The sequence below is a fragment of the Triturus cristatus genome, chromosome 4_2 (assembly GCF_964204655.1).
Source record: "Triturus cristatus chromosome 4_2, aTriCri1.1, whole genome shotgun sequence".
NCBI lineage: Eukaryota > Metazoa > Chordata > Amphibia > Caudata > Salamandridae > Triturus > Triturus cristatus.
In genome coordinates, this window is record NC_140586.1 from 565,062,521 (window position 1) to 565,082,463 (window position 19,943).

Below are 19,943 nucleotides of genomic sequence, written 5' to 3' on the forward strand. Positions count from 1 at the left end.
ACCCTAAGGTTCACTAGAATGACTCCTCTTACACTTCAGTAGCCTGATGAGGCCTTTAACTCTCTGCAAGAAATACAGAAACCTGAATCTGGTCCATAAGAGCCACATAACAAGGAGAATGATTGCATGTGAATTATTTTGAGTAATATTTAAATGCGTTGTGAAGAGCTGAAAATAAGGATGAAGTCTGGACTAACTTCAGACCCCTACCCATTTACACCCTTATGGGGCAATAGAGATTTTACACTGGGCCTGGATAGGCAAGTCTTCCAGCAATGAATATAAGAGGGCTGCAAGACCTTCAGTTATATAATCTGGATGGAGGAGGGGCAATCCTTTGATGAACTCTTAAGTATAATCTGGCGTACAAAAACAGAACACTTCTGATATTGTCAGGAGAAACAATGGGTTCTGCAGTCCCACATAAAAAGGGAGCAACAGGGATGTGATCTTCTTTGAAAAACTCCTACCCAATTATGAGTATATATTATTTGAGTGCTCAGTAAGATCCAGAAGACTTTTTAAACATAACCTGAAATAACAGTGGATGCAGAACAATGGGAGGCCATGCCAAGGCTAACCATTTTGAAGGCTATGTGGAGGGAAAAGAAACATTGTTGAGATGTTATACCAATGTTATACCAATGACACTATACCCCAGCAAGTTTGGGAGCCTTGGGACACTCGGGAGGAATCCAGTGCTGGATGGGATGTGGTGGAGCTGGCTCCTTAACACACATACTCTGCTCTTGCCCATCACTGAGAGGTGTTTGGCAGGAGGTGATAAAAACAACTGAGGACGTCACAGGATTAATAATAGCGGCATACCCAGAGGTCATTCTTAGAAGTAGCCCTTCAGAGGAAACATACCCCCTGCCCAATTGAAAAGGGAAAAAGATATCACACGTACTACTAGCGACAAAGCAAGCCATACTAACAGACTGGGGAAGACAACAATGCCATCTGCAACCATGTGGGTGAGGAAGGTTTGGTGGCTTCTGGGGATTGAGCAACTGGTAGAAGTGCTAACCATAGGGAAAAGGACTTTTGGAAACAATGGGGGGTGGGGGTGGGGGGTGTTAATAGGCTTCTTCGCAAGAGACTTTAAGGAACTGCAATGCCCCCAGAAGATTGAGAGCACTAGTACATATATTAAAGGACACAAAGCTTGACCAGTAATGTCAAAACATATAGCGTACCTTATCTTAACTGAGTACACAAATAAACGTCTGGCAGGAAAAAAACGAATCAAAGTGTGAACTAACTGAGAGCGAGTAGGCCGTCATTTTTATTCCTCTCTGTGGACTATGGGTGCGGGCGGGTGAGCGGTTCTCAGTGGGCATAGCGCAACTTGAAGTGGGGGGGGTGGGAGGGTGGTGATCTGAGATTCCACTTTAGATCAAAGAATGCGTTTGCCTTGTTTTTTCTTTGTGGTTCCCTTTCTTAAAAATTGAAAATGTCCTTTGCTGTGTTATTGCTTTGTAACTGGATGCTGCAGCGGCCTCTGGGGTACAGAGCCCTGCGTATAATGTGCAAATGACAAATAAAATTTGTTGTTAAAAAAAAAGAGTGAACTAACTGGAAAGAACTATAGCCTTTGGTGAAAATAAAGATCGGGGTGGTCATGAAGGGCAGAGGTGGATATGGGCAAGTTGAAGTTGGCTCAAGGGTTGGCAGCCTTAAAACCTGAATAAAAACATATTGAAATCTAAAGATAGATTACATCCTGTATCAAATCATACCTCGAGGTTAACCATGGAAGCGAAAGCTCACGTATAAAGTGAATTGTTTTTTAAAGCAGTGCTACGTGGGATTTGTACTTTGTGGAACATTCTCAAAGGGCGCAGAAAACTCACTTATATGAGTGATTTATTCTAACAACTTAAATATGCCAGCACTCCCCAGAGGCCGATTTTTTTCAGTCAAAAATACTCCATTTTTGAAAGGTAGCAAGTAATGCAGGTTTCTATCTACAAGTAGTTTCTACATGAATGACACAGTAAAACTGGCAGACGTCTTCACTGGCAGGCTAAAGGGAAGGACGCTGCAGAAGAGATCCACTCTGTAGAAGATCCAAAAAGTCACCAGAAAATCACATGATCAAGTTAGTGTTGCCTCTGCATTTTATTAATACTATGTAGAACTGTATTTAGAAAGTCAAAACTACATCCCCAAATTAGTAGAATCTTTCTTCCATAACCGTCTAATATCCACCATCAGTGCAGAGCAAATGTCTTTATTGTAATCTTCTGTAAAAAGACAGAACATAGTTCAAGCAATCTGGAAACTTCCATTAAAAGGCTCCTGGGCCAGGTTGGTTCAGTAGCAAACTCTATAAAATGTTAGAGAGGCATATTTACTAACACTCTGTCTGGAAGGAATGGCATGGCCTGAAATCTTTAAGGAAAGCCATTTCTGTATTGTTTTGAAACCCCAAAAAGATCCAATCATCAACAGCATAACTGGTGAGAAGATTCTGCTAAACCGAGGCCCTCTTTCCCCCTTACTGTTCACTGTTTATAGAGTCATTTGCTTTTAAGCTTAGGGAGGATCAATTTATTGTTTCTTATTCGGAGGCATTGGGGAATGAATATCAAATTGTACTGCAATGATTTTGCATTTTACTGGACCATCGAAGTATCAAATCTACAGAGAACCTTTACATATAGAGCAGTTCTAGGTGATTTCTTGCTTCGAGGTTACTCATAGTCAAAAGTTACACTCTTTGAAGTCAGACCCGATACCCTTCCTCTAGACATAAGATCGATAATTAGTCTGATTTCAGTAGCGTGTCTCGGTATATGGATGTGCTTCAGTATTTTTTTATATTTTTATTTTGTTTTGAATACGAAACAAAACATCAAACAAAGCATGAATACACAGTGAATATCCATCCATAACAGCATTGTAAAGCAGTTAGAAGGGCAAAATGTCTTCAGCCGGTGAGGCTGTGGCCGGGTTCGACTGACCTGGGCGCAAAAGGTATACAGGGTCCTATTTACAGTGCTCATGGGTAACAACATTAGGGCAAACACTACATCTTTCAATGCTCCTTTCCCGGCCTTTCTGGTGGTGATTCCCTATCCTCTTCTTCCCCTCCCACCTCTAGATCGTAGTATTCTATCCATGGTGCCCATATTTTCCGAAATTTCCGCGGGCACCCCCTAGCCTTATGTCACTTGTTCTGCCACCATATACAAATCAAGACTTGCCCTCCATTCATTAAGTGTAGGTAGTTGCGGGGCCCCCCAATATTTAGCTATATCCCTTTTCGCTACCACCAACTCCAAGTTGGCCAAGATGAGTTTGCGTCGCGGGATGTCCACATCCGTAGGGATTCCCAGAAGAAGAAACTTTAGTTCCAGCTCCAGTTGGACTTACAATATGTTATTGAGCTCTCCCACAATCCTTCCTCAATACGTTTGGATTGCAATACATTCCCAAAGGGTGTGTATAAATGTTCCACTTTCCGTGTGACATCTAAGGCAATCTGGGCTCCCAGCTCTCCCTTTATGCAGTCTTGCTCTGTCAAAATAGGTTTGGTGCAGTATTTTGTATTGGATGAGGCGCAACCTTAGTTTAATTGCCACCTCACGTGGATGCATAAGTGCTGCCTCCCAGTCAAGATCGTCCATGACCCCCAGTGGTTCTTTCCCATTTGGCTCGGAGTTGACCCAATTTGTCCGCCATATTATTGAGTAACGTTTTATAGGTTTATGAAATAGCTTTAGCTGGGATATCCTCCTGTAGAAGTCGACCCTCTAGCGGGGCATATTCTGGTATTGTCTCTCCATCCAGCCCTTCCGCCGCTCATGCATGCTTCAGAAGGAGGTATGCGTACGCTTGAGTGTCATGGAGCTGATATCTGACTTGGAGTGAGCTAAAAGAGGCCAACACACCTTTCTCCAAGACATCCCCTACTTTAGAGATACCAATTAAGTCCCATTGCCTAAAACCCCTTAATTTTCCGATCTGTTAATCTATTCCCCTCCCATAGTGGTGTCTCTCTGATTGATTTTTGGTCCCATTTCATCTGCTGCTCTGTGCTTTTCCACGCCTCCAGCGTTCTCTGGGTTGCTTGTATCAATCGGCTATTTCCCTTACCTCCATAGATATAGTGTAGGTGTTTACGTTCTCTAAATTGCAGTCTTTCCAGCCTATATGTCGGGTGATCCCCAGGTGCGTGAATCCATTCATTGATTACAATGAGGTGGGATGCTCTATAGTACGCCCTAATGTCTGGGAGGGCCAAACCCCTATTATACGGGTTCCATTGGAGTGTTTGTAGTGCAATGCGTGGATGGGCCCCATCCCAGAGGAGCAAGCGCAGTTCGTTGTTTATATTTTTAAAGATAATTTCTTGTAGTTTACTGTATTTTGCAGTACTTAGAGCAACTGGGGAAGCGTAATCATTTTACACATAGCGGCCCTGCCCATAACCGTCAATGGAAGCTTCCTCCATCTCTTAACATTTTCCTGGAAGTTTAAAAAAACCCGCCTAAAGTTGCGAGCTAGGCTAGTTGCCACATCCGTGGTAATATAGAGACCTAGATAGGTGAAGCCCTCCGTCGACCAGCGTAAACAGCTAGGGTAGGCCTGTGGCTCCACCACCCCACCTTCTGGGTATAGGGTGGATTTACTCCAGTTGATCGTATACTCCGCCTGGCGCCCATAGTCTTCAAAAATTTGTAGGATTAGAGGGAGTATCTCCGTTGGATTTTTCACATATAATAGAATGTCATCCGCATACAGAGATATGCATTCTTCGTCCAACAGACGGGCTTCATCCACGAAACCACCCTGCCCCGGGACGGCTCTGATGATAAGGGCAAATAATAAGGGGGAAAGGGGGCATCCCTGCCTAGTCCCCCTTTGAATCGGCCAGGTGCTCGAGAGAGCGCTATACACCCGAACTCTAGCTACTGGATCCATGTATAACAGCGCCACCCATTCCCTAAACCCAGGGCCAAATCCGAATTTCTCCTACGTGCATCTCATAATAGGCCAATGGATGGTGTCATACGCTTGCTCAGTGTCTAGTGAAAGGAGCATGTGAGTCTCCTCTCGAACAGCATCCATCCAGTTAGCCACGTGTCGCAGGTTGTAGCGTGTGGCTCTTTTTGGCATAAAGTCGGACTGGTCTCCGTGTACCAGAGAGAAAATAACAGTTAGGAGACGTGTCGCGAGGATGGTAGCCAGTACCTTGGTTTCTATATTTAATAGCTTGACTCCTCCGGGGGTTTCCCCGTTTTGAGACTCACCACCACTGTTGCCATTCTAAGATCTGGTGAGAGCGTCCCATTTTCTTTGGAAGCCTGAAACATTGTAAGTAAATGCGGAGCTAGTAGGGTACTGTGTGCCTTAAAAAATTCCCCCGGGAGCCCATTAGGGCCTGGGGTTTTTCCAGTCTTCAGTCGACCAATGGCCTCTATGACCTCTGCCAGGGTAATATCTTCCTCCAGTCTATCCCTCTTGGCTTGTGCACGGCAAGGGAGTTCAATTTCTTCAAGATACTGGGTTATTTGTGTTTCACCCATTTGCATGTTGAGTAGTAACAGCCAAAGTCCCCCACAATGTCTTGGGGTGTGGTGTAAGTATGGCCTTGTTCCCTAATGGATGTAACCCACCTCGACTCATGCTCCTTCCTGCCAACCATGCCAACAGTTTACCTGCTCTATGATGTGCTTCAGTATTGATAAACTATATGAACTGAACTATGACCAATTAGTCACACAGTTAAAATCAACTCCACACCGGGGATAAACTGCCCTGTACTCTAGCTGGAAGGATTAATCTCATCATGATGACAGTCTTATAGCAGTGCTGCTTCTTTTTTCCATACAATTCCGTGTTTGTTGTTTAAGAAATTCTTTAATACATTGAACTCCGATATAACCATGGTTATATGGGGAAATTGAATAACCTTGTTAGCAGGAAAAAAAGCTTTGTTGGGCCTTGTTTTAAGGGGGATGGGCTCCCCATGGCATTGAGAAATGTTATTCTGCAGCATCTTTGGGGTATCTGCATAGGCTGATTTGCTTAGAGTGGTCTAAAAATAATTAAAGAAATAGTAGGTTCTGAGAACATGGAAAAAAAAATTATTTAAAAATGATCAGCCAAGATATTATTAAAAATATGATTTAGGGTGCTCATAAATATGGTCAAGACCATTAGGATAGTGAGAAAATGTTTCGAACCTGGCAGCGCTAATCCAGTTGACAGAAAGAAGCAACGTCTATCAGGAGAGTGGAATTGTGAATGTGTATGTTGGAGTTCTCCTTCAACAAGAGTATAATAAATTATTTCCAGAGCTACAAGCTGAATTCAGATTACCTCCTCAGGGAACCTTTTTATTGGATCATTGCTGATTTTCTAATGATGAGGTGGTATTGTTGGCAAAAGAATGATGGACTGGTACTCGGCCCGAGTAATTACCAGTGACTGAGATTATTTCAACCATCCCACCCGTCAGATTTTTTTAATAAGTCACTGCAACACTGTATGTGTAACGAGTATGCCCAGACGTGGGTCCTGTGCTCACTTTGCCACCAGAACCAAGCTGCACCCAACTGATGAGTCCCAAGCAGGGCAAAACCGGTATTGGGTTTTTCGTGTTACGGTTCAAAGAGGACCTGGCTTTGCAGTTTGGGCTGGACTGTTTTTTACAGCAGGTTCAAGGCTGATTAACATATGGCTGGATCTAATCTGAGGTGGCATTGGGGGCAAAAAAATGATGGACTAGGATGTGGGCCGAGTAATTACCAGTGGCTGAGGTTAATTATAACATCCCACCCCTCACTTTTTTTTATATAACACCGAGGGCAGCACAGTGGACCATGGCTGGCAGGAGGGAGGAGGCAGAGGTATGCACACTAGAATTGTAGGTCAAGCTGGAGGGTGGCAGGAGCAGCAAGCCGACTACAAAGGGCAAGCAAAGCAGGGTTAGCCAGCTAACCTCAGATGACGGGAGTGAGGCAGCAGAGGTATGCAGACGGAGAACAGAGGGCAGATAGTAACTGTGGAGGGGTAGCAAGCTGACCACAGAGGGCTGGTTGCTGTGAATTTGACCACCTGCTGAATGTGGGCCTTGGATACCCACCTGCTGCGCATGGCCAAACGTTGTGCACAGTTGTAGTGTTACTGGAGTATGATCAAAAACTCTAGATATTCCCTGAAAAGTTACAGAGACTTTCTAGTTAGGCATGGTAGTATGAGTCTCCCTTTCATCCCAAAATTCACTGTGAAAAACAAAGGTTAAAGTGACAGTATGGTTAAGTATTGAAATGGGAGAAAAACTAACGTTTATAAATAGGGCTCCCAGTTTTCCATTTCTACTGATAAATACAGACGGGAAAATGTGTCCTTCCTAGCTCAATATATTTTTAAAAATGATGGAAAAATACAGAAAATTTGGCATCTTTTGAGTGCCTTTCCTTACTGTCTTTCATTAATTCCAGGCCAACAGCTGAGCAGATAGATGGCATGGGAAGTTAAAAACCAGGATGAGGTTTCATTAACTAACGATATATGTCAACATCCATTTGTAGCATAATTACAGTGTTTACCTGTGGATGTATTGTTATGTCATAATTGGCTGCCTAATTTGCTAAAACACGACAGGTATCGAAGTATGAGCATATATCTATTAGTTAAATAAATGTGGAAATATACGATATTACAACTTCATCTATTCAGAGAACACAAAATAAATATGGATAAATACAGACGAAAATGTTAATTTAAAAAAAAAAATAATACCATAGGGCTTAGGCGGACGTGTTGCTCTGCCTCTCCCGCAGGCGACCCAGCGTAGCACCGGTGGTCGGCTGTTTCCACCTGGCCGACACCGTCGAACGCAGTCCTGAAGGTGCCGGGAGTGACTCTGGCGACACGAGAGCTGCAGTCCGGGGCGGAGGCGTTCTCCGAGGCCCGGGAGTACGGAGCGGCTGGCGGTCCCGCGAGGTGGAGACCTGCAGTAGAGTGGGCACGGCCGTGACACGGCAGTGGCCGGGTGAGCATATCCCGGATCGGCCTACCACGATGCGGAGCCCAGGAGGAGGCTGAAAATGAGGAGCGGCGCTGCAGGCCGTTCCCACCTGCACACCCGCGGGTTCGTGCCGGCACTCTTAAGCCGGGTTCCGCCGAGTGAGGTGGAGGTCCGGAGGCCGAGGTCTGGCCGGGAGCCGGCGCGGCCCTGCAGCGGAGGCAGCCAGGCGGAGGTGGTGAGATTCGAACGGCGGCGGTGGGAGTCCCCGCGAGGAGGTTCGCGACAGCTGGCAGCACGGTGGGGGACTCCTCTCTCCCACCACGAAGGACCCAACGGGGGTAAAGCCGGTGCAGTAGACCCGAGGGGGCAGGAAGCAGATCGACCGCCCCGCGAGGCCCCCGGAGGGGATCGATAGCGCAGCGAGCACGACGAGGTCCTGCCGCCCCACCGCCAGTCAGGCAAGTGCTTGCGCTGTTCGCGCCGCCGGCAGAGACCCCGGGGGTTGGAGGAAGGCGTAGGCGGCTAGGGACTTACGGAGCCCTTTCCTGGGGCGAAAGACTGATCTCCCACCCACCGATAAGGAGGCCTGGGTTCGAGGCCGGGGGGCCCGGAGTGCGTGAGGGGACCCGTGGGGGCCTGGCAGACTGCACAGGGAGGAGATGCGGGCCGGTGGACCCGGGGACTGCTGACTGGTGAGGCGTGGGACCTGGTGTGGAAGCCCGGAGCGTTTGGGCCTACAGCCGAGAGGAGACTTTGCTGCAACAGGAAGGCCCAGAGCTAGTAGAGGGGCCTACTGCCTCGACGGGGCCCTCCGGCCACCGGACGCGTGGAAGGTGGGGGCTGTGGTAGCCGTCGCCAGCGCGAGGCTCAGTGGAGAGTGACCAGAGACCTGTGAAGGCGGGCCCGGAGTCTACCTGGGCTCGGATTCTGGACGCACTTGACCTGCGGCGGGGAGTGGGCCTCTGGGAACATATCGGGCCCATGCGCACCAGACACGCCAGAGAGGAGACCTGCTGCCTTTGCGAAGCGGGGGGCCCCGCGTCGAGGCTGGGGCCCGTGGTCAAGAGGCGCGACCTGCTGACGTGGGAGCCGCCCGAGCGGCGGAGAAGAGCTTTGCGTCCCGGGTCTCTGCTCGCCGGGGGCTCGGGGTCGAGACGACTTCGGGGACGTCGCAATGTGAAATGGGAGCTCGACTTCAAGAGGGAGGCCTACAGAGGCGGACGGAGCGGCGGAGGCGGTGGACCCGATCGGGGCAGGCTAGCGGCCGGCGTTGGACAGCTGTCTGGTGAGGCCATGACCCCCCCAGGACGAGCGGGGGTTGGGGTCGTGGGCACGTTATGGTCCCCCCGAAGGGCCGAAGAGACAAGACGCTAAAAGACCTGTTTGCGAGGCCACGGGCGGGGCCCTCGCAGGGAGGCATGGCGGCGGTGGCGCCCGGTCCCCCTTCTGCGCAGTCGGAGGGAACTGAGCCGATCACCAAGTCGTTTCTGGAGTCCATGTTTGCTGGCCTGAGAACAGACATCCAAAATCTTCAGAAGGAGTTCGCGGCGGACCTTAAGGAAGTCCGCAGAGAGGTGGACAGCGTCGGGGAAATGGTGGTCGCGCTGGAAGATAAAAGTGATGGTCGAGACACAGAACTGGCGGCGCTACAACAAGAGATCATTCGGATCCATGACCAACAGGTCGACCTTCAGTCACACGTGGAAGACTTGGAGAACCGGTCTCGACGCCACAACATACGCATCCGGGGAGTGCGAGACACCGAAGACTCTAAAGACTTACTTGCATTCACTAAAGAACTCTTTAATCATATATTGGTCCGTCCACTGGAGTCTGAGTTGCGGATTGACCGGGCACACAGAGTGGGCCCCCCGAGACCCTCATCCGCCAATCCGCCTGACATTTTAGTATGTGTGCAAGACTATCGCACTAAAGAGGACATACTGCGTATGGCCCGTCAACAACACCCGGTGAAGTTCCGCGATCACATGCCGGTGCTGTATCAGGACCTGTCCGCCCTCACGCGCCATAAACTGAGGCTCTTCAAGCCAATTACGATGCACCTCCAGAAGCGCAAAATCCGGTATAGTTGGGGGCACCCCTTCCGCTTGGTGTTCCGCATCGACAACAATCTCTACAAACTGCAGTCTCTGTCGGAGACAGCCAAGCTGTTGGGGGTGGATCTACCGGCAGAGGACAGCAGTGCTGAGGGGAGCTCTGCGGAGGCAAAGGGAGGCGGACCTGGCTGGCGCCGACAGGGCCGGCGTAAGCGCGCCAGAAAGCCCCCGGTGGCGGAGATCCTCAGAGGACAGCAAGCTGCGTTAGAGACAGCCTCCGTGGGTCTGCGTAGCCTCTCACCTAGCGGAGATGGGTGATTGCAGTGACCGGCATCACCGCCGGATTTTTGACTGGGTCGCCTGTGGGGGAGGGACTGCCCTTGGTGCTACCCCACTCACTGTTGCTTCTTTTCCATCCACCGGAAGGTGGAGGACAATGGTTCTGGACTATCACGGTTCAATTGTTGGGAGGTTTGGGTTGGGGGGGGTGGGAAGGGTTGAGGGAGGGAATGGGGTTCCACGTCCATCAAGGAGTAGGGTTGAGACAGATGCAAGCCTACAGGGGGCACACACCACTTACTCATGGTCCCTTCCTCTCGCACGAGCTGCGCAGCCCCCATTGCAGTTTCCGGGATGGTTAGATGGAGTGAATGGCGCCACACACACTTAAACTGTTAACCCTTAATGTTAGGGGCTTCAACAATCCGGTAAAACGCAGAGCCGTGCTGTCCTGCCTGGAGAACTCCCAGGCTGATATTTGTCTCCTCCAGGAGACCCATTTGCTAGCACAAGATTGTCATAGGCTCAGGTCCCACAAGTTCCCGGTACAACTATTCTCTTCTAGCCTTACCTAAACAGCCGGGGTGGCAATCCTGGTGGCTCAGCGGTTTAGAGGGGAGGTTTTGCAGAAGGAGGCAGAGATCCGAGGTAGGCTGCTGATCTATAGGTCCGCCTTGGGAGGCTTAACCTTTACCATCGGCTCGCTCTACGCTCCCAACGAGGGTCAGGAGCGCTTTTTGCAATCCGCCCTTACGGAGGTCACGGCGACGAGCGGCCGCCATATTCTCCTGGGGGGAGGTTTGAATCTAGTTTTTGATAATATACAAGATAGATCCTGTCAACGCACACATCAGGCAGGAGCACTTTCGGCGGCCATCGTCTACGTGTCTTGGGGCTTGAGGATTTGTGGCGCAAATTCCACCCGCAGAGTCGGGAGTTCTCCTCCTATTACTCACATGCACATAAAACATATGCGTGGTTGGATTACCTTTTGGTTTCAACCGCGGTCAGAGAAATGACAACGGCGGTTGAGATCGGGGTCGCTTCACTTTCAGATCACGCTCCAGTGTTTGCCGTTTTGACTCTGCCGCCGGTGGTGCGACCAGACAGGATATGGCGCCTTAGGGACACTCTGTTGCATCGGGAAGATGTGCTGGGGCAGATTCACAGATCGATCACGGATTTTCTGGCACACAACGCCAACACCGATACTACCCTAGCGACACAGTGGGTGGCACTGAAGGCGGTCCTTAGGGGGGAGTTCATTGCTATTTCAGCGGCCGACAATCTAAAGCGGCGATGCAAGCGAGAGGAACTTACGCAAAAAACAAGGGAATTGGAGCAGATGCACCAGAGGACTGGGGCCCCTAGGGTGTGGCGGCAGCTGAGGGCCACTCGACAACAACCGGCGGCTCTTGACCAGGATAGAGCGGAGTACGCGGCTCTTCGCTTAAAACATGCTTATTACATGGGAGGGGACAGGTGTGGGCGCCTCCTCGCGCACAAACTTCGGGAGGTCTGGAGACGCCAGGGGGTTCAAGAGATCTGCCGGGAAGACGGTCAGAAAGTTATAGATGACAGAGACATAGCTGAAGCATTCCGTGGATACTATGCTACCCTGTATTCTGGCGCTCGGTTGACCGCCGACGGGGGGGGGGCGCCTTTCTGGACACGGTCGCGCTCCCATCCCTGACCATGGCCCAGGCAGATCAGCTAGATGGAGACATCCGACCGGAGGAGGTGATTGCTGCTATCTCCCGGTTGAAACCGGCGAAAGCCCCAGGGCCGGATGGCTTCACCGCCATCTTTTATAAGAAGTTTTGCACCTTGCTGGCGCCCCTCCTCACCCGGCTCTTCAATTCCTTCTCTGCTGTGGGGGCGATCCCCCCAGACCTCTTGTGGGCTCACATAGTGGTCATTCCCAAGCCGGGGAAAGATCGGACTCGGTGCAGGGCCTACCGTCCCATCTCGCTGCTGAATGTCGATCTTAAGCTCTACTCGGGTATCCTGGCCGGCCGATTGGCACCCTACATGCCCTGCCTGATCGGCCCGGACCAGGCGGGGTTTATCCCAGAACGTCAGGCTCCCGACAACACGCAACGCGTTCTGCACTTGGTTGAGAAAGCCTCTCGCACGGGGGGAGAATATATGTTGCTCACGATCGACGCTGAAAAGGCGTTCGATCGCGTTCATTGGCCCTACTTGGAGCAGGAACTGCTGAGGATGGGGCTGGGAGAGAAGTTCCGCACCCGTATTTTCAACTGCTACGCGTTCCCGTCGGCAATGGTCCGGGTGAATGGCCACACATCCGCTAGCTTCCCTATATCGAGGGGCACGAGGCAGGGGTGCCCGTTGTCGCTGCTGCTTTTTGCTGCATAAATGGAACCCCTCGCTCAGAGGATCAGACAAAATCCGGGAATTACCGGAATTAAGTTTGGGGGGTATGTTCACACCGTCAGCCTGTACGCGGATGATGTCCTGCTGTCTCTCTCGAACCCTCGGGAGGCGCTGCCGGTGTGCATGGCAGAATTGCAGGCCTTCGCACGAGTCGCGGGGTTCAGGGTGAACGCGGACAAGTCGGTGGCCTTAGACCTCTCTGTCTCCTTCCACTCGAACGGTTGCGGAGTACACTCCCGTTTCAGTGGGCTGAGGAATCGGTCCCCTATCTGGGGATTCAGTTGGCCCCCACGCTCTCACAAGTAGTGACCCTTAATTATACCGCTTTGCGCCGGAAGATTCGCAGGGAGTTAGGGCAATGGAAGCACTATCCCCTCTCGTGGTTGGGCAGGGTGGCGGCGGTTAAGATGACCATATTACCCCAGATTCTCTACCTCTTCCGCACCATTCCGCTATACCCGCCAAAGGAGTGGCTTCAACAGACTCAGAGTTGGCCCAGATCATTTGGAACAGACGGAAGCCGCGCATGAAGAGGTTGTTGTCCACTCTCGCACCTGAGGTCGGGGGCCTTGGGATCCCTGATCTCCAGCTCTATTTCTGGGCCGCACAGCTACGATGCCTGGTGGAGTGGAGCCGTTGGGAGTCCGAGAAACATTGGCTATTTCAGGACCAGGCGGTTGCGGCTCGGCCCCTGCAAGAGATCCCATTCCTGCGAAAGCAACACAGACCCTCCAATCTCTATGCCTCCCACATCACTCTCGTTTCCTTAGAAATCTGGGATCGAACCAACGTTCCTCATAAGCTCACCACCTTTCCTCCCCGCTCACGCCCCTGTTTGATAATCCGGAATTCGCTCTGGGAGTGGATTCGGTAGCCTTCAGCAGGTGTCGCTTTCTATACCATATGTATGATGCGGAGGGGGTACGCCCGTTCCAGCAATTTCGGCAGGAATACGGGTTACGGGTTACCGGAGGAGGAACGGATCCGCTATCTCCAGGTTCGACAATGGGCGCTAGATAGGCGGGTCCGCACCTTTGCGGACCGGCGGCTCTCCCAATTCGATGGCTAATAACTCGATCGTCTGACAAGCAGTTAATCTCCGATTTGTATAGAATGCTCCAAACGCGATTCGCACACACCTATAACGCAGGACAGACACGCTGGGAAAGGGAGCTGGGTAGGTCTTTGACACAAGAGGAGTGGGGGGGGAATAGCTTACAGGGCCAGGCACTCAGCGTATCACATGGGCCTCACGGACACCCTCACAAAGATTACGACCTATTGGTATTACACCCCGGAGCACTTACATGCGATAGATTGGCAGAGAGATGCACACTGCTGGAGGGGATGCAGGCAGATAGGAACCTTGACCCATCTGCTTTGGGACTGCGAGAGTGTCCAGCCATACTGGACTCAGGTGCTCGACGAGGTTGACAAGCACTTTGACACTACGATCCCGCGCTTCCCGGCGTACACCCTGTTGGGCCCCCCAAACCCTGTGACATACCCACTCAAATCACGTAGGGGACGGCAGATTGCCATAGCGTTGGGTTCAGCGGTGCAGAATATACGTACTCATTGGCGCACTGCCAACATCCCAACGTTTACGGGCTGGCTATATCGATTGTGGCATGTCCTAGGGATGGAAAAACTTACCCTAACGCTAGCCGGAGAGGGTTCCAAATATAGGGAACTGTGGAGGCCCTTTCTAGCATTGTTGTCCTCTGAGTTAAGAGAAGTCACTTGTCCTCGCTACTTGCGCCTGCTGCGGCTGTCTGAGGGGCGGGCGGAGGGGTAGGGCCTGAGAGGGGCAGAGACCAAGGGGTAAGCGGGACAGATGGACGTGGAGGGTGGGAGGGAGAGGGTTAGGGAAGGGGTGGAGGGAGTTGCTGCGTTATAAAAGTTTGCTCCATAACTACTAGCGGGGATCACGAGGGCATCTCCGGGTTGGTCCACCTGCAGTTTGGGCTGCGGCAGAGAAGGGTGGGGATAGTCCCTCTCCCTGAGACTGAGCAAGGGGTTCCTCGCTAGCGGGGTTGGGGCCTGTTTGTATGATTTTCTAAAAATGGCAATAAAAGATTTAAACCAAAACAAATACCATAAAACTGGGAGCCCTATTTATAAACCACAGTTCCACTTTGCCGCCCATAACAAGGGTCTTTGCCCAAGTTCTGTGCCCTTCAGGATCCTCTTTTGGGAGCCTAAGGGGACACGGTTGGTTGAAGTGGAATTTTCCAATTTATTATGAGTTTCCTCCCATAAACTTGATTCTAAAAGTGCAGAGGAAGTCGATCTCCCTCTGAAATGTGGAATAGATTTGTCAACAGGGGCCGTATTACACATTATCACTGTTAGTGCCCGGCGCACCTTTCAAAAGGTTCGCCAGTCGCAAACACTGATAGTGCACCCCATTATGGTGTATGCGCTGCCCCCTGGGCAGCCACGGACCTGCGCTGCCCGGGGGGCAACGTATTCATGTGAAAACACAGAGCTGCCGCTTCTATAATACCAAAATGCCACGGGGGCGCGCAAAGCGGGCGCAAACGCCCGTTGCGCCCCCGAGGCACCATCTGTAATACGGCCCCAGGTGTGCAGATCAGAGTGTGTATCCTTTGAAACACCATTTGTTTGAGTTTCTTCATTTTGATCTATCGCTGACCCAGCATGGTTGCGCTGTGTGCACCGCCAATGGATACATTGCCACCATGTCGGCTTTTCTTTCTTCCAGACAACTATCCTGGTTTATTTCCCATGATTAGGTTTCTGGAAGGGACCTACTTCTGTTTCCTCCAAATCCTTCTGTGATGCCCCAATGACATTTAAAACTTGTTCTAAACTTTTTGATGAGTACTGCTTTGAGCCCCTTCACAGCTGTCAGTTTTTTCTTGTGGCCATTACCTCGGTAAGTTTCAAGCACCAAGTGGTTGTCCACCTTTCACATGCTTCATGCAGGACAAATTGATGTTTCAAACTAAAGCAGCTTTCCTGCCTTTGCATCTGTGGCAAACCATTACCCTTCCTCCTTTCTGCCCTCCCTCTAATTCTACCAAAGAGGAGAGGCCTCAACGGCTGGACCTCAGGAGAGCAGTCATTTTTCATACTGACCGCACTAAAATGATAATGTCTGACCCCCAGCTCTTTGTGGGGTATGAGAATAGCAAGAAGGTGAAGAAGGTGACTAAGTCTAGCTGGATAGTACTCTACATAAAGATGGGTTATGCCTTCATAATAAAGAACTCCTGGAGACAATTCGGGTCATACCACCAGATCAACATCTTCAGCATCAGATGTCATCAGGGATGTTCCCATGGCGGAGTTTTACCATTTGGCAATATGGGCTTCCCTTCATACTTTCGCTAAGCGTTGTTGCTTGGATTACCAGGTGAGACGGCATGGCCATTTCACATGCTTTTTGCTCCAGGATTTCTTTATCTAATCATGCCTTCATACCAACCATCTGGGAGAGATTACTGCCTTGAAATCTATTTAGTAGGTGAGGAATCTGCAGGTAGAAGTCGCCATCACACGAAAAAGCTACTTCTCTTCAGTTACAATCTTTCTAGGAATGCTATGTCTACCTACAGAATTCTCACCGATCTCACCCGCCTGTGCGTTCTCAAGGATGATCGTGGGCTACAATCAAATACGTTCCAGTTTAAATTGTTGCACTACAGTGCCTCAAATTGAGTATCATTTCCTCGCTTCTGCCTAGAAGGTCAGTGCACCAAGGTAGGGGCTTTATAGCTCCACTGACTGGCGTCCGCTAGCAATGAGGAGCTATTGAAAGTCTGGGGATTTTCAACGGGTAATGAATATGCAAGTAGATGGAGTACCCACCAGAAAGATCATTACCAAAGGTAAGTAACATTTATTATATATATATATATATATATATATATATATATATATATATATATATATATATATATATATATATATATATATATATATATATATATATATATATATATATATATTCACTGAAAAAACCATAGGTTTCACACACGTTATAGTTAGGAATTAGCATTTAAAAAACCTTGCAAATTCACTTACAAAACCATAGGTTTCACACATGTTATAGTTAGGTGGATATTTCACTCGTGAAAGACCATTGAAATTCCCCCGTTATAGTTAGTGCAGGCAACTATAACTCACGCGACCGCAATCCTCTGCTGATGACGTCAGATATTACATCACTGTATTTAGACACTTATTTACCCATGTCTTCTTCCATTAATTTTTAGCTATACATATATTACAAATATTTTTTTTTCAGAAAGACACATATGTCATCAGTGATGTAATATCTGACGTCATCAGCAGAGGATTGCGGTCGCGTGAGTTATAGTTGCCTGCACTAACTATAACGGGGGAATTTCAATGGTTTTTCACGAGTGAAATGTCCAGCTAACTATAACATGTGTGAAACCTATGGTTTTGTAAGTGAATTTGCAAGGTTTTTTAAATGCTAATTCCTAACTATAACGTGTGTGAAACCTATGGTTTTTTCAGTGAATTTGTACGGTTTTTTAAATGCTAAGTTATGTATTTATTTTTTTTTTTTTAAGGTTTTTGTCCGTGCGCGCACGGTGCGCTTCGCGCACCGAGCGCCCAAGTCACGCAATTCGCGGAATTATTCAGTTTATACTGTACGCGCACGCTGCGCGTACTGCGCGATTTTTCGTAAAAAAATTCAAATACATTTTGGCCCGTAGGGGTCCTTCTGGGACCCCCTGACAAAGGCTAAGGGGTCAGGAACTGTCCACCCTGCCCCCTTTTCACGTTCTCCACCTTTGTTTTTTATCCCCTCACACTGCGAGAGACAAAATGGCGGCCGACACTTCCTGGTTTCGACCGATTCGAATGTTTACTAAGATCTAACAACCAATCAGAATCGCGCACGGCAGCGTGCGCGTACGGTAAGTTTTACCGTACGCGCACGGAGCGCGCCTATAGATATATATATATATGCTTTTAAATGCTATTTTCTCAGGAAATACTGAACAGATTTACACCAGACCTGCAAAAGGCACATCCCTGACCTGAGGACTACCTTTCTGCCAAATTTCAAGAAATTCTGTTCAGCCGTTCGGGCTGTAGCTTGGACTAAAGGTCCTATGGAAAAATGCATGGGGAAAACGCGTTTTGCGACCCCCCTTTTTCTCAGCCCCCGCTTGACGAATCCCTCCGAGACTTTTCAGGGAAGGAGCGGAGCGGAGCGCCCCACCTATTTTGAAAATTTCGCGAGGATTCGTCAATCGGCGCCAAAGTTATTCCAAATAGAATGTTGCGGATTTCCTATGGAAACACGGTCCTAACTATAACTATCTACTGGCGACCGCCAGTAGATAATGTATATATTTGTCACTCACATCCACTTGTTGTTCTTGGAACAGAATAGATCTTATCTTCCAGATTTAGAGACAAGTTTTGTTACTTTTGGCTTATGTTTCTGGTCTACTTATAGAGCATCTGCATTCTAAATTGGGAACAATTGAACTGTTTGTCTACACTGCTCCTGCCACATGGCTTGTCTTTATTGGTTTGTATCCCTTGTGGTAGTTGAAGAAGTCAATGTGGGGTATCTCCGACATTTTCTTTCATATATCCCCAAATGATTGAGTGATATTTTTGCACTAAACGTAACTTAGTCATTCTTTCCGAACCATGAGTCCCTGACTGTGGGCAGGAATTGTGCACTACACTGTACTCCTGTGCGTGTTCTTTGATTTATGGTTATGAGGTGGAGAAGCTATAAGAACATCTAAAAGGAAAACGACCATAAAGTATTTGACCTAGGGCTAACGACACAGATACATAAGCAGTTTTTACCATTACATCTGCCACTGTGCCTCATTGTCTGGATTCTTTGTAAGAGCCCTTTTGGTAAAAATGTTTTTATGAAGTAAATTGTTGATCGTGATTGAAGTAATGAGCATGTTGGTGTGCTTTTTATTATGCTCCTTGCCTTTATTTTTTAATACATCCTCTTGAATTCATCATGTATGCTCTTAATCTCATCTCTCCATGTTATAGAGGGAGAAATACAGAGAGCCAGAGAAAGAGAGTGCTCAGTTAGTTTATACTGTTATATTTTATTTATAGCAAACGTTGACCTTGCTTCCTTTTCTAAAATTGCTAATTATCCTGTTTTTTTCCAATGACCCTTGTGGTTACACATATATTTCTATATACTCTTGTTAAAATGTCAAAAGTAAATATGAGTACTGCAAATGGAAAAACCCATGGACAAAGGCACATGGGTTGCAAGAGTGCCATTGCCTTTCAGTGCGTTCATTGATCAGAATGACTAAAGCTTTTATTATGTCAGCAGTATTTTCAAAAATGTAACACTTTATAATGTAAATTTATTGAAAATGTGTTTTTTCCAGTGTTTCTGCTATGGTGCAGGTAAAACTGTGACCCAGTTTGCTCATACACGACGCTTAGAAGGTCAGGAGAGAGAACCACTCCCGTTAGAGGAGAGAAGAAGGGAGCCAAGAATAGATGCTAGAGAAAACCAGATACAGGATGGAGGTCGCGGCGATGCAGATCGTTTTCTGAGACTATATAATCACAGATATGAGGAGGAAGATGGAACCGCTCTAAGAGCGAGACACCGTAATCTACAAAACAGACCAAATAATATGAACCCAGAAGTACTGCAACCAGCTCGTATCACAGCAGCAGAAAATTGCGGGGTAGGTGGAAAAAGCTAGTGAGATGCTCAGCATTGTCACTTTATAATGTTCCCTGGGAAGCAACCAGCCCCTTAGCTTGACAGTAATATTTGTGCTTGCTGTGCAAGAATCCAAGGTGAATACACACAATCCAGGAAGGTTTGGCTACTTAAGTGAGATGCTGTTCCTTTACCTTAAAGGAAAAATCACTTCTTGCACCACATACTGTTGGAGGAAATATTATTACCTGACGTGACCACAGGTTGAGGCGTGGAGAGGGATCATTAAAAAAATAACCCACTACTTTGCTGATCTTTAATAGCGCAACAGTACCCTCTCCCTAATGTAGGTTACTAATTTTCTTAGGTGGAATGAGAGAGGCTGAAGGACAAAACAAATTGTGCAATACCATAGCTAAGGCTACTGTATGGACAAAATCTTTTGTGGAAACCTTCACAAAATGTTTCTATTATTTGCCTAAATTAGCCATCCTTGTATCACTGATAGCGTATCTCTAGACCCAGGGCCCTTTCTTAAATAGTG

At 48.5% G+C, this 19,943-nt stretch overlaps 1 protein-coding gene across 3 annotated transcripts in view; it reads left to right on the plus strand.

The window, feature by feature from the left end:
• The window catches only part of CLCC1 (chloride channel CLIC like 1), a 282,668-nt gene that overhangs the window by 210,071 nt on the left and 52,654 nt on the right, over nucleotides 1–19,943 (plus strand). For 2 of the 3 annotated variants that reach the window (XM_085602214.1, XM_085602215.1), the window contains exon 10: nucleotides 19,113–19,421. The exons of the other annotated variant lie outside the window; for it this stretch is intronic. In XM_085602214.1, coding sequence (XP_085458340.1) covers nucleotides 19,113–19,421 — 309 coding nt within the window. The remainder of the gene's footprint in view (nucleotides 1–19,112; nucleotides 19,422–19,943) is intronic. 3 annotated transcript variants of the gene reach the window in all.